Raw genomic sequence first — 14,491 nt, 5'->3', positions numbered from 1 at the left:
CACCATGGCCTCCTTCTGTGCTTTCTACCCCAGGTCTTTCTAACATGTCCCCTTCGTTCTGGCCTCGTAGGCCCTTTCTGAGGTCACCTTGGCTCTCACCAGGATGAGCTCAGTATCTGTCCTAACCCCATGCACTCTGTTCCATCCTGCATCCTCGTTTTCTTGCTAAAACACAAGGTGGTTGTGTCACTGTCCTGCTTCCCACTGCCTACAGAACACTGTGTGAGTCCCTGCACGGAGCAGAGTTGGCCCTTTGCTACCTGCTCCACTTACTCTCCCTGCATGCAATTATTGGGTGGTTCCCTCTTTCCCACCTTGATCCGACTAGTGCACTTTAATTGTTCACTTGATCCACATTAATTGGGTGCATACTACACGACAGGTATGGTGAAAGAGTTTTGAGATTTGCTCATAAAAAGCACAGTCCCTACCCTCAAGGAGCTTCTGTCTGATGGTAGGCAAAGCACTGCGATAGTGCTCTTACGGCATAAAGCAAAAAATAGTTCACTGAATGAATGAATGAATGAATGCTCAAGCCAGGCTCTCACACAGGTCCTTTTCTGGAGGGTTGTTGTGAGGGTGGAATGAGAAGATGTTGGAAGAGTGGAGTCCGGCACATTTCACTGCCAGAAGTATTTCCATTTGTATTGTCATCGTGCCTTGAGAGTTAGGTCTCCGTGGAACAAGAGGTGAAGGGGACATCAGATATATTTTTTTTTCCCCAGAGGAAGTGATACCTAAGCAGAGTCTAAAAACCTGAGTTAGCCAGGACAAAAAGATTTTATTCCCACATCCAACACTGTGCGCTGGGGCAGCAGTCAGGAGTCAGACTGGCAAGCAGAAGGCAGGCTTTCTGTGAGTGTCTGCAAGGGAAGGAGTTAAGATCACAGGCTCCGTAAGGTTCACCTTACAGACTTCCATCCCCTTAACTTTCCCAGTGTGTTTAGCCAGCATCACAGTCTCCTAATAACAGCTGCCTTCAAGCTCCACAAAACAAAATGGACTTGGTTTGAATTGTTTCATTTCATTAAAATTAACAAACGTATGGACTATGTTGCAATCGAAAGACAATTGCTGTGCTATTTAACAATTGATAGTTTATTTTCTCAGTAAGTAAAGATAGTTATTCCTCATCCAAGGCTTAAAAACTGATGATATTATAAAAGTATGCTCTTTGAGGGAGAAGATTCATATTTTAACTAGAAGTTGATAGGTCCAAGTAAACATATAGTTTATAGCATCGATTATTTTCTTTATTATTTCCTGATAGCATGAAGCCATTACTCTTCTTAGTATTTGTTTCACCTTACCTTAGCAGGATTGATAGGATTGCAAAGGATTAGAGACTGTCTTAAAAGCTCAATGTTTTCTTTCTGGTTTTGGTCTCCACAGCATTTTTAATAACAGCCATAACTATCATCATGTAAGGCATTTTTTTCTTTCCCACTATTTGGGAATTTTTTCCTACAGGTTTTTCCAGCTTTTTCTTTTAAATGATGCAATACCAATAATTCATTTATGATAAAAAACAAAAATTCAAGACTTAAGATGGTGGGATAGGGAGGGAGCTTACTGCTCTAGTCTAGGGGAAGACAGTTGTTAAAAAAACGGACAGGGGCCGGTGCTGTGGCACAGCAGGTTAACGCCCTGGCCTGAAGCGCAAGCATCCCATATGGGCACCAGTTCTAGTCCCGGCTGTTCCTCTTCTGATCCAGCTCTCTGTTGTGGCCTGGGAAAGCAGTAGAAGATGGCCCAAGTGCTTGGGCCCCTGCACCTGCGTGGGAGGCCCGGAAGAAGTTCCTGGCTCCTGGCTTCAGATCGGCGCAGCTCTGGCCGTTGCAGCCATCTGGGGAGTGAACCAGCGGATGAAAGACCTCTCTCTCTGTCTCTACCTCTCTCTGTAACTCTGTCTTTTAAATAAAATAAAATAAATCTTAAAAAAATGGACAGACATGGCCGGCGCCGCGGCTCACTAGGCTAATCCTCCGCCTAGCGGCGCTGGCACACCGGGTTCTAGTCCCGGTCGGGGCGCCGGATTCTGTCCCGGTTGCCCCTCTTCCAGGCCAGCCCTCTGCTGTGGCCAGGGAGTGCAGTGGAGGATGGCCCAGGTGCTTGGGCCCTGCACCCCATGGGAGACCAGGAAAAGCACCTGGCTCCTGGCTCCTGCCATCGGATCAGCGCGGTGTGCCAGCCGCAGCGCGCCGGCCGCGGCGGCCATTGGAGGGTGAACCAACGGCAAAGGAAGACCTTTCTCTCTGTCTCTCTCTCACTGTCCACTCTGCCTGTCAAAAAAAAAAAAAAAAAAAAAAAATGGACAGACAGCAATCTCAGAGAAGAGTTACGGAGAAAACTCCATGAAGAGGGAAACTCCATGCAAATTAGAGCGACGCTGAGGATCTGTGTAGAGGACATGGACGCACACAACTCAGGATCCAAACAGCTGAGAGCCTCAGCACTAGCTATGGAGAATGAAGTGAGACCAGACTGCAGCAGCCCAAGCCACTGGTGATAAAGCTGCAGGAAGAGCCTGGAGTTGAGCCCAGCTTGGAGCCCTCAGGGGGACACTGTACTTGCCAATCCAGAGGGAAAAAAAGGGAGCACATTTCTCTTGCCCCAACCACCTGACATTGGTATTCTGCAACTATCTAAGAGAGGATGGGTGCCATTTTGGTCATGTGTACCGGCTGCGCCAGCTAGTGTTCAGGCGCCCAGCAACCAGCCGAGAATAGATGCCTGAGTCTGGTTGGGAGAACTGAAAGGAAGCTGGGTGCTCGTGACTGTGGGAGGCCTGTGTGCCAGAACTAAGAAAACACTGTGGCTGTGTGGAAGGGCGCAGGGTGTGGCTGGGTCTCTGGGCAGTCACTATGGGCACCTCAGGGCTCCCTGATTCCCTAGGGAGGGTCATTGCTGCGGGTTCCCTGCTCACATCGAGGACTGTACAGATCTTTTGTGTGGTTCTTGTGGCAGTGCAGATGAATACTGTGCCCACTGGGGCTATTGCTCAGGCGTTGGACTCCTGGGAAGAAAGGAGGGGACCATGAGACTACACCTACAGAGCAGAACAAACCTCCCCTTGGATAAAAAAAAAAGACAGAGAGACTGACCACACCAAATTTGGATGTTGCCTTGGACGCTCCCCTCACTGCAGAGCACTGAACAGAGCTCCTTGGGCACATCCAGCACATGTCTCTAGGTATTCACTGAAAGAGCAGACACTCCACTAAGCCACACAGGCATCGTCCAAAGATAAAAGTCATCACAGATTGGGGCCGGTGCTGTGGCGCAGCAGGTTAATGCCCTGGCCTGAAGCGCCAGCATCCCATATGGGCACCGGTTCTAGTCCCAGCTGCCCCACCTCCTATCCAGCTCTCTGCTATGGCCTGGGATAGCAGTAGAAGATGGCCCAAGTCCTTGGGCCTCTGCACTCATGTGGGAGACATGGGAGAAGCTCTTGGTTCCTGGCTTCAGATTGGCACAGCTCTGGCCATTGCAGCCATCTTGGGAGTGAACCAGCGTATGGAAGGCCTCTCTCTCTCTCTCTCTCTCTCTCTCTCTCTCTCTCTCCTCTCTCTCTGTGTAACTCTGACTCTAAAGTAAAAAATAAATAAATCTTAAAAAAAAGCCATCACAGAGAGAAAAAAAATAAAAACAAGTAATTCCACAAATGTCTAAAAACAAATGCAGCAACTCAAGACACAAGAATAATGAAGACGGCAGGCACCACGGCTCACTAGGCTAATCCTCCGCCTAGCGGCGCCGGCACACCGGGTTCTAGTCCCGGTCGGGGCGCTGGATTCTGTCCCGGTTGCCCCTCTTCCAGGCCAGCTCTCTGCTGTGGCCAGGGAGTGCAGTGGAGGATGGCCCAGGTGCTTGGGCCCTGCACCCCATGGGAGACCAGGAAAAGCACCTGGCTCCTGGCTCCTGCCATCGGATCAGCGTGGTGCACCGGCCGCAGCGCGCTGGCCGCGGCGGCCATTGGAGGGTGAACCAACGGCAAAGGAAGACCTTTCTCTCTGTCTCTCTCTCTCACTGTCCACTATGCCTGTCAAAAAAAAAAAAAGAAGAAGAAGAATGAAGACGACATGACGCCTCCAAAGGAAAACAAGACTCCAACACTACAACGTGAAGATGGAGAGAAGAAACGCTGGAAATGCAAATCAAAAACTGACCACAGGATTACTTAGAAGTAATCAGAAGCAAATCCACGAAGTGAAGAAACCTGTACATGACATGAATGAAAATTTTTCCCATGAAGTTGAGATTTTAAAAATCAAAATAAAATATTGGAAATGAAAAATTAAAGAGAACAAATTAAAAATGCGGTGGAAATCCTTAACAACAGACTCAGTGAGGCAAAAGAAAGAATATCCAACTTAGAAGACAAATCTCTGAAAATTTTACACTCAGATTAAAAAAAAAAAGAGAAGAAGAAATTAGAGAACTTAACAGTGTTGGAGATTTATGGGATACTATCAAATGACCCAACATATGCATTTTAGGAGTTCCTAAAGGTGTGGAAAGAGAGAATGGATTAGAAGGCATTTTTAGTGAACTAATTACAGAAAAACTCCCTAATCTGGAGAAAGAAAGGGTCATCCAAGTACTGGAAACACATAGAACTCCTAATAGACATGAATTAAACTCTCCACAGTAAAACATAAACAAAAGTTTCTAAAATGTACACAAGAGAAACAGAGATTACTTTCAGAGAATCACCAATTACACTCACAGCAGACTTCTCTTCAGAAACCCTGGAAGCTAGGAGAGAATGGCACGATATATTCAAAGTCTTAAGACAAAAAAAAAATTGTCAACTCAGAATACTGTACCTTGCAAAGCTCTCATTTATGAATGAAGGTGAAATAAAGGCCTTCTATAGTAAATAGAAATTGAAAGAATTTGTCACTACTCTTCCAGTCTTACAGAAGATTCTTAAGGATATGCTACACACAGAAACACAGAAACATGGTCATCACTATGAAAGAAGGTGAAGGCAGAAAATTTCCCAGGAAAAGTACAAAAGTAATCCAAATTAAACAAGAATATTTTTGGAAAAATGGCAGGGCCAAGTCATTTCTGATCAACAGTCACCTTGAATGTCAGTGGCCTCAACTGTCCAGTTAAAAGATACAGACTGGCTGAATGAACTAAAAAACAAAATCCATCTATTTCCTGCCTACAAGAAACATATCTCACCAACAAAGGATACACACAGACTGAAAGTGAAAGGACAGAAAAAGATATTCTATTCATGTTAACTGAAACCAAGTAAGAACTAGTGTAGCCATCCTAACACCAGACAAAATAGACTAACACAAAAAATGGTAAAAGAGATGAGAAAAAGCACTATGTAATGATTAAGGGATCAATTCAACAGAAAGATGTGTTATAATAAATGTATATGCACCTAATTGCAGGACACTTGGCGACTGAAAAGAAATGTTAATGAATCTAAAGAGAGACATACTCCAATACAATAGTAAAGGAGACTTCAATACCTTACTTTGCAGGAATGGACAAATCAACCAGACAGAAAATCGGCAAGGAAACAATAGAGTTAATCGGCACTATAGACCAAATGGACCTAATGGATATTTACAGAACTTTTCATCCTACAGTTGCAGTATAGACATTCTTCGCACCAGTGTATAGAACTTTCTCTATAACAAATCACATGCTAGGCCATAAAGCAAGTCTCAGCAAATTCTAAAAAATCAAAATCATACCATGCACCTTTTCTGATCACAATGGAATAAAGTTGGAAATCAGAAACTCAAGAATCTCTAGAACATATGCAAACACATGGAGACTGAACAACACATTCCTGAATAAACAGTGGGTCATAGAAGAAATCAAAGGAGAAAAAAAAATTCTCGAAACAAATGAAGATAACAACACAACATGTTAATATTGATGGGATACAGCAAAAGCAGCACTAAGAGGGCAGTTTATAACTCTTGGTGCCTACACCAAGAAATTGGAAGGGCACCTAGAGAAACAAGAGCAATCCAATCCCAAAATTAGTAGGAGAAAATAATTACAATTAGAGAAGAAATAAACAAAATTGAAACAAAAAATACAAAGATCAGCAAAAGGAAGAGCTGTTTTTTGAAAAAATAAACAGAATTGATACATCATTGGCCCAACTAACCAAAAAAAAAAAAAAAAGGAAGAAGAAAACCCAATTCAATAAACAGAATCATCAGAAATTAGCAAAGAGCTGTATGCCAACCAACTGGGAAAACTAGAAGAAACGGATAGATTCCTAGACACATACAACCTGCCTAAACTGAGCCATGAAGACACAGAAAACCTAAACAGACCCATAACCAAGATGGAAATCAAATCAGTAATAAAGACTCTCCTGGAGCTGGCACTGTGACATAGCGGGTAAAGCTGCCATCTGCAGTGCTGGCATTCCATATGGGTGCTGGTTCGAGTCCTGGCTGCTCCACTTCCAATCCAGCTCTCTGCTATGGCCTGGGAAAGCAGTAGAAGATGGCCCAAGTCCCTGCACCTGTGTGGGAGACCCGGAAGAGGCTCCAGATTCCCGGCTTTGGATTAGCGCAGCTCTGGCCATTGCAGCCATTTGGGGAGTGAACCAGCAGATGGAAGACTTCTCTGTCTCTCTGCCTCACCTTCTCTCTCTATGTAACTCTGACTTTCAAATAAATAAATAAATCTTAAGAAAAAAAAAAGATAAAGACCCTTCTTACAAATAAAAGCCCAGAACAGGATGGCTTCACTGCTAAATTTTACCAGATATTTAGAGAACTAACTCTAATTCTTCTCAAGCTCTTCAAACAGTCGAAAGCAACAGAATCCTCTCAAACTCCTTCCATGAAGCCTGTATCACCTTAATTCCTAAAGCTGAAAAAAATACAACAGACTAAGAGAACTATAGACCAATTTTCCCAATGCACATAGATGCAAAAATTCTCACAAAATACTAGCAATCAAATCCAACAACACATCAGAAAGATCATTCACCTGGAGCAAGTGGGATTTATCACTGGTATGCATGGATGGTTGAACATTCACAAATTTATCAATTTGACACATCACATTTACAAACTGAAGACCAAAAATATGATTATCTTAACAGATGCAGAGAAAGCATTTGACAAAATACAACATAGTTTTATTTTATGAAACGTTTATTTATTTATTTGAGAGGTAGAATTACAGATAGTGAGAGGGAGAGACAGAGAGAAAGGTCTTCCTTCCATTGGTTCACTCCCCAGATGGCCCCAATGGCTGGAGCTGTGCTGATCTGAAGCCAGGAGCCAGGTGTTTCTTCCTGGTCTCCCACGCAGGTGCAGGGACCCAAGCACTTGTACTTCTACTGCTTTCCCAGGCCATAGCAGAGAGTGCCCATATGGGATGCCAGCACCGCAGGCAGAGGATTAACCTACTGTGCCATGGTGCCGACCTCAAAATACAATATCATTTCATGATGAAAACTTTAAGCATATTGAGTATAGAAGGAATATTCATCAACAAAATCAAGGCACTTTATGACAAAACCGTGGCCAGCGTCCTATTGAATGGAGAAAAGGTGGAAGCATTCCCAACTAAGGTCCAGAATTAGACAACGATGCCCACTGTCACCACTGCTATTCAATTTAGTCCTGGAAGTTTTAGCCAGAGCCATTAGGCAAGTAAAAGAAATCAAAAGGATACAAATTGGGAAGGAGGAAGTCAAACTATCCCTTTTTGCAGATGACATAATTCTACATATAAGAGATCCAAAAGATTCCACTAAAAGAGTATTGGAATTTATAAAAAAAAAAGTTTGGAGGCCGGCGCCGTGGCTCAATAGGCTAATCCTCCACCTTGCGGCGCCGGCACACCGGGTTCTAGTCCCGGTCGGGGCGCCGGATTCTGTCCCGGTTGCCCCTCTTCCAGGCCAGCTCTCTGCTATGGCCAGGGAGTGCAGTGGAGGATGGCCCAGGTGCTTGGGCCCTGCACCCCATGGGAGACCAGGAAAAGCACCTGGATCCTGGCTCCTGCCATCGGATCAGCACGGTGTGCCGGCTGCAGCGGCGGCCATTGGAGGGTGAACCAACGGCAAAGGAAGACCTTTCTCTCTCTGTCTCTCTCTCACTGTCCACTCTGCCTGTCAAAAATAAAAAAAAAAATAAAAAAATAAAAAGTTTGGTAAAATCAACACACAAAAATCAATACCCTTTGTTTACATAGACAATGCCACGCTCAGAAAGAATTTCTAGATCCATTCCTTTCACAATAGCTCAAAAAAATCAAGTACCTTGGAATAAATTTAACAAAGGACATCAAATTATATGGTGAGAATTACAAAACATTAAAGAAAGAAATAGAGGAAAACATTAAAAAAAAAATGGAAAAATCTTCCAGGTTCATGAATTGGAAGAATCAATATCATCTAAATGTGCAAAAGCAATTTACAGATTGAATGTGATACCAAACAAAATATCAAGGACATTCTTTTCAGATATAGAAAAAATGATGCTGAAATTCATTTGGCAACACAGGAGACCCCGAATAACTAAAGCAATCTTATACAACAAAAAACAAAGCCAGAGGCATCAAAATACCAGATTTCAAGACATATATTACAGGGCAGTTATAATCAAAACAGACTGGTACTGGTACAGAAATGGGTAGACCAGCGGAACAGAATAGAAACTCCAGAAATCAATCCACACATCTACAAGCAACTTATCTTTGACAAATTAGCCAAAATCAATCCCTGGAGCAAGGACAGTCTCTTCATCAAATAGTGTTGGGGAAACTGAATCTCCATCTGCAGAAGTAAGAAGCAACACCCCTACTTCACGTCTTATACAAAAATCCACTCAAAATGGATCAAAGACCTAAATCTATGACCCGATACTATCAAATAATTAAAGAACGTCAGGGAAACCCTGCAAGACATTGGTACTGGCAAACAGTTCCTGGAAATGACCACAGTAGCACAGGCTTTCAAAGCCACAACTGACAAATGGGATTACATCATATTGAGAAGTTTCTGCACTGCAAAAGAAACACTCAGGGGCTGGCACTGTGGCATGGTGGGTAAAGCATAAGGGTGCTGGTTCACGTCTTGGTTACTCCACTTCTGATCCAGCTCTCTGCTATGGCCTGGGAAAGCAGTAGAAGATGGTCCAAGTTCTTGGGCCCCTGCACCCATGTGGGAGACCCAGAAGAATCTCCTGGCTCCTGGCTTCAGATCAGCACAGCTCCAGGCAATGTGTCCAATTGGGAAGTGAACCAGTAGATGGATGACTTCTCTCACTCTCTCTGCCTCTGTGTAACTCTGACTTTCAAATAATAAATAAATTAATCTTTTTAAAAAAGGAAATAGGAAAGTAAAGAGGCAACCAATAGAATGGGGGAAATTATTCGCAAACTATACAACTGATAAAGGATTAATAACCAGAATATATGAAAAGCTCAAGAAACTCATAACAAAACAAACCATCCAGTTAAGAAATGGGCAAAGGACTTAGATGTTTTTTCAAAAGACAAAATCCAAATGGCCATCAGACATGAAAAATGCTTACGATCACTAGTGGTTAGGGAAATGCAAATCAAAATCACAATGAGGTTTCACCTCAGCCCCATTAGAATTGTTTTCATACAGAAATCAACAAACAACAAATGCTGGTGAGGATGTGGGGGGAAAGGCACCCTAATCCACTGCTGGTGGGAATGTAAACTGGAACATCCACTGTGGAAGACAGTATGGAGATACCTCAGAAATCTGAATATAGACCTACCATATGACCCAGCCATCCCACTCTTGGGAATTTACCCAAGGGAAATGAAAACAGCATATGGAAGAGGGATCTGTACCTCCCTCCACATTTACTGCAGCTCAATTTACAATTGCTACGATATGGAATCAACCCAAGTGTCCATCAAGTGCAGATTGGATAAAGAAATTATGGGATATGTACACCCTGGAATACTACACAGAGGTAAAAAAATGAAATCCTTTCATTTGCAACAAAATGGATAAAACTGGAAAATATCATACTTAGTGAAATAATAAAAAGACAAATACCATATGTTCTCCCTGATCTGTGGTAACTAACAGAGCACCTAAAGGTAATCTGTAGGAGTGAAGTTGACACTTTGAGATGTGATGACTTTGAAGAGCCCTTGATGTGACTGCTGAAGAGCAGGGTTGGTTTTTTTTTTTCATACTATTTGTTGAACTCTTTACTTAGTATAGAGTCAATCTTAAGCTTCGTACAACTTTTATACACATATTGTTAGACTTGTAACTCCTAATTTGCTGGTGCTGTTGTAAATGATGCTGTTTTTTTTTTTTTAAATTTTTATTCCAAATAATTACTGACAGTACATAAAATTACATTTACTGGTCTTTATAGAAAAAAGAAACAGCAGTTTATAGGCACTAGTAAATGTTAATAAGATTAGATGTATCTTTTCTCAGTCCCATACATATTTCAGGATATTAATGCTCAGACTATATTGTATGCTGCACTGTCAGCAATATAAACATTTTCATACACTCAAAAAAATTTAGGTTTTGACAGAATTCTTGAACCTATCTACAAACATTCAATTTTTTGTTTACAAGTCACAGGATGAAAATCCATTTACCAAAAATACTGATAATATTTGTGAATTTATAATTATGGTAGAGTTTTCTGATTCCAGAATTATGTATATACAATCATAAATTGCAAGTAATAGTCACCAAGAGTCACATTACTTAGATAAAATCATATTTATAACTACTTGAGCCATCGCCTGCTGCCTGGAAGTGTATGCAATAGCAGGGTGTTGGAATTAGAAACGGAGCTGGGACTCGAGACCAGGCACTCTTATATAGGATGTGGGCATCTCAACCAGTGACTCAATCACCAGGCCAAACACCTGCCCCTAAATCCATTAGACTGTCTTTGGCAAAGCAACAACTAAGAGAAATTTTCTTTAAATTCTATTTTCTAATTCTTTTTAAAATTTATTTTTATTTTATTTGCAAGACAGAGAGATGGAAAAAGATCTTATATCCTCAGGTTCATTCCCCAAATACCTACAATAGCCAAGGCTGTGCCAGGAGAAAGCCGGGTGCCCAGAATTCAGTCTAAGTCTCCCACATGGGTGGCAGGGATCCAAGTACTTGAGCCATTATCTCCTGACTCCCAGCTTGCATTAGCAGGAAGTTGGATTAGAAGCAAAGGTGGGACTTGAACCCAGATACTCTGATATGGGATGTGGGCATCCACATGGCAATTTATCCACTGCACCAAACGCCCCTAATATAATTATTAAGTTTAAAAAAATTCCCAAGATGTCACTCCAAGAAAAAAAGTGCAACTATGCCCTTCCTTGTCAGTGAAAATGACCTAAGAATTCAAACAGTGACTTCAAATATCAAATATCAAGATGCTTAATACAAGGAATATACATATGGAGACCAACTTGCATTCAATCAACCAACAACTGCAGAATGGCTGTTGTATTCAGGCATAAGGCCAGCCTCTGGGAAGAAAGGTCCCTGAGGCACAATTGCTCTACTTGAGAAGCTCATACCCTCATGGGCAGCATCCACCACTTCACAGAGGGAAATCCAGTAACAAGTGGTAAATGTTGCAATGGAGACAAACGAAGTTGGATGGAAGCTCAATAGGTGGGAGAAACAAATTTGCATGGAGCCAGAGACCTGGCTTCACCTTTTCACTGTGATGTGTTTGTAAGCACATGCCTGTGAAAGCTTGAGATTCTGGGCATATGTGAGGACAATTTTTCGAAATATGTGCATGTTTTTCATAATATGCATTTTCCAAGAATATTTTCAAATCTATCCAAAATTTAATCTAAAATGACTATAACAAGTCTAAAATGAATAGTGCACACAGCTGACCCAAGCCTATAGGCAATGTATATATCAACATACATGATCAAATATTTAAAGCAATAATAATAATTTTCAAATACATTGACAAGAAATTTAAGTGGTAAATTAAACAGATGGATTTTTCCAGAATTCTAAAATTGCTACTAAGATTTGTACTTGCAGGGAAATTACAGGTAATTCATTAGGAAAACATTTATGCAAATAGGATACATTTGCTTTTGGTTTTGGTTCCTCAAACTTACTGTTTTCAAAAGTCTCTAGACTTCCATCAGTAACTACTAAGTAATTAATTATTGGAGATATGATGGGACAGTAAGTCAATCTTTCATCAGTCAAGTAATAGCAATGAAGTACTTACTCCATACATAGAACATAAGACTTCCCATGAATCATTTGGACACAAACAACATGAAAAAGTTTAAAAATGACTCTTACCTCCTTGTTCACACAACTGCTGGGCTAAAGCATCTTTGAAGATAACCTGGCCCCTGTGTGTTGCTGTAGCCCTGGAAATAAATAAGAAAAGGTTAATACAAATTTTGTAATGTTTGCTGATAATACACATACTTTAAAACTTAGAAAACCCTATTCCAAAACTTTCTTGTGTAGGAAATTTTTTTTAACGAGTGCTTCTGAACGGTGATTATCAATGAAAAATAGAATGAAAGCTTAACCCAAGGAATCGAGGTTGATGATTATCTTCTGGTCTTGCTTTCCAAATAGTATTTTTGGGCACATCTGAGCAAAGCCTGGGTGGAAGAAAAGGTATGGGAAGGATGCTTATTGAAATGTATTCTTCAGGAGACCTTGATAGGAAGGTTTTGTGAAGCCATAATGATATCAGTACTCGAGAAAGACGTGCTTAAGGTGTTTTTTTCCCTTGAAATCAATAGTCACCCTAACACCAAGAGTTGAGGCAGAGAATTACTTTTTTAAAAAGTATTTTCAAAAAATGAGGGCTATTCAGAGCTTTCATAATAACCAAATCTGTCAGAATACAATACAGCTTCCCCCTCACTGGGTCTCATTCACTATTTGAAGGAGATGTACATCTTTCACCTCCTCTAATCAGAGCTGTGCACATGGACTGTTGGAAAAAATAACATCTTTGCAGCAGATGTGTTATTCAGTGGCCATAATAGGAAAAGTCTTGTTAAAGGAAGAATTATTATGCTTTCTGTATGAACTTTTCCCTTAAAAAGATTTTTTTCTGCTGCGAAACATTATTTAGAAGAATTGAGAACAGAAAATAATGTCTGTTTAAGAAGCCTGATTTTAGGAAATAGGCCATACAAACTCTTTTTAGTAATTAAGAAAAAAATTAACATTAAATTTTGACTTGACTTTAAGCCAAAATCACAATAGAACAAAATGATTTGCTTCAACCATCATCTGGTAAGGATGGATTTTTGCAAAGCAATGTGCTAGCGCATGAGAGGACAAAGTCTGAGTTCTACATTGCTCCTCCCCATGTCACCCTGTGGTCAACGTCTTCTCCCTTCCTAGATTCAGCAGGACTTCCAGCTCCCAGCATTCCCCAGCATTCCCCAGCCTGGTCCCCATGTGAGTCCCCTTCAGACTGCAGGACTTCCCAATTCCCATCCTCCCACCGTCCCCTAGTGCTAGCACCGAGGACCAAGCTCTCTGAAAGTGATCCATGCTGAAGTGCTAATAGGGGATGTTGCTCCAGGTTAACATATTTCATCAGTGAAACTGTGAAAATATTATACCATAGCTAACACCTGCCCACGCTCACACCATGACACAATAGTAAGAGTAGAAGGGGATGTAATTGGAGAGAAAAATCACTGGGCAGCCTCATAAGGGATCAGTTCTTGCTATTGCATATTAATCATTATTAAACACTCAGATAAACAGGTGCTTCCATTTTCTCTGTAGAGGCACATACCTCTAAGGGTTTTTCTTTGATGCCAGAAAATTGAAAATGAGAATGAAGACCTATGGCTGGTCTAGCCATATATGTGGTCTACATCTTCACTAACCAATATGGCTTTTCCATCCAGAGGGAATACACTAACTCTGTTTACCTACATTCATCCTTCAAATCAATCATGCCAGAAATTTCTCAGCTTACTACACTTATAATAGTAACACCGTGGCAATCAATGTAGAATTTTAATTTGGCATTTGCCTTGAAAGGACATATTTCCTGAAATCACTAACTACAATGTACAATGATTAAATAATTGCTCATTTTAGTTGCCTTCTGATTGTATGTAGTTAACACTTTTAGCACAATATTTCTTGGTGATCCACAAACTTAGTTAACCCTGTGCAGGTCCATGTTCTCCATGAACACGATGATGCAGTATTTCAATAAAAGACACTTGCAACAGAGCCTACACCTTCTCGCTGTTGGAAAGACACTGGGATTCCTGAGTCACTGCACAGTGCCTTGGGCCTGGTCCATGCTGTTTGCTCTGTTCCTCCAGGCTGGCAATCTATTGCTTTGTGCATATTCTTTTATCTGCTACTTGAATTCACTGGACATGTTTCCTAAGTTGTTGGGGAATATGGAACAACTGAAACTGAAGAAATCTTTGCATTCATCTAGTCAAACTTCTATAGAAGTGGTATCCATTCTTCCAGTAAACA

At 41.4% G+C, this 14,491-nt stretch overlaps 1 protein-coding gene across 3 annotated transcripts in view; it reads right to left on the bottom strand.

Moving 5' to 3' along the window:
- RELN (reelin) overlaps positions 1–14,491 on the bottom strand; it is a 538,293-nt gene that overhangs the window by 300,292 nt on the left and 223,510 nt on the right. For all 3 annotated transcript variants that reach the window (XM_070071183.1, XM_051849694.2, XM_051849695.2), the window contains exon 4: positions 12,311–12,381. In XM_070071183.1, the coding sequence (XP_069927284.1) occupies positions 12,311–12,381 (71 nt within the window). The remainder of the gene's footprint in view (positions 1–12,310; positions 12,382–14,491) is intronic.

Source organism: Oryctolagus cuniculus, chromosome 3 (genome assembly GCF_964237555.1).
Source record: "Oryctolagus cuniculus chromosome 3, mOryCun1.1, whole genome shotgun sequence".
NCBI classification, from domain to species: Eukaryota; Metazoa; Chordata; class Mammalia; order Lagomorpha; family Leporidae; genus Oryctolagus; species Oryctolagus cuniculus.
This window is presented reverse-complemented; position numbering and strand designations above follow the sequence as displayed.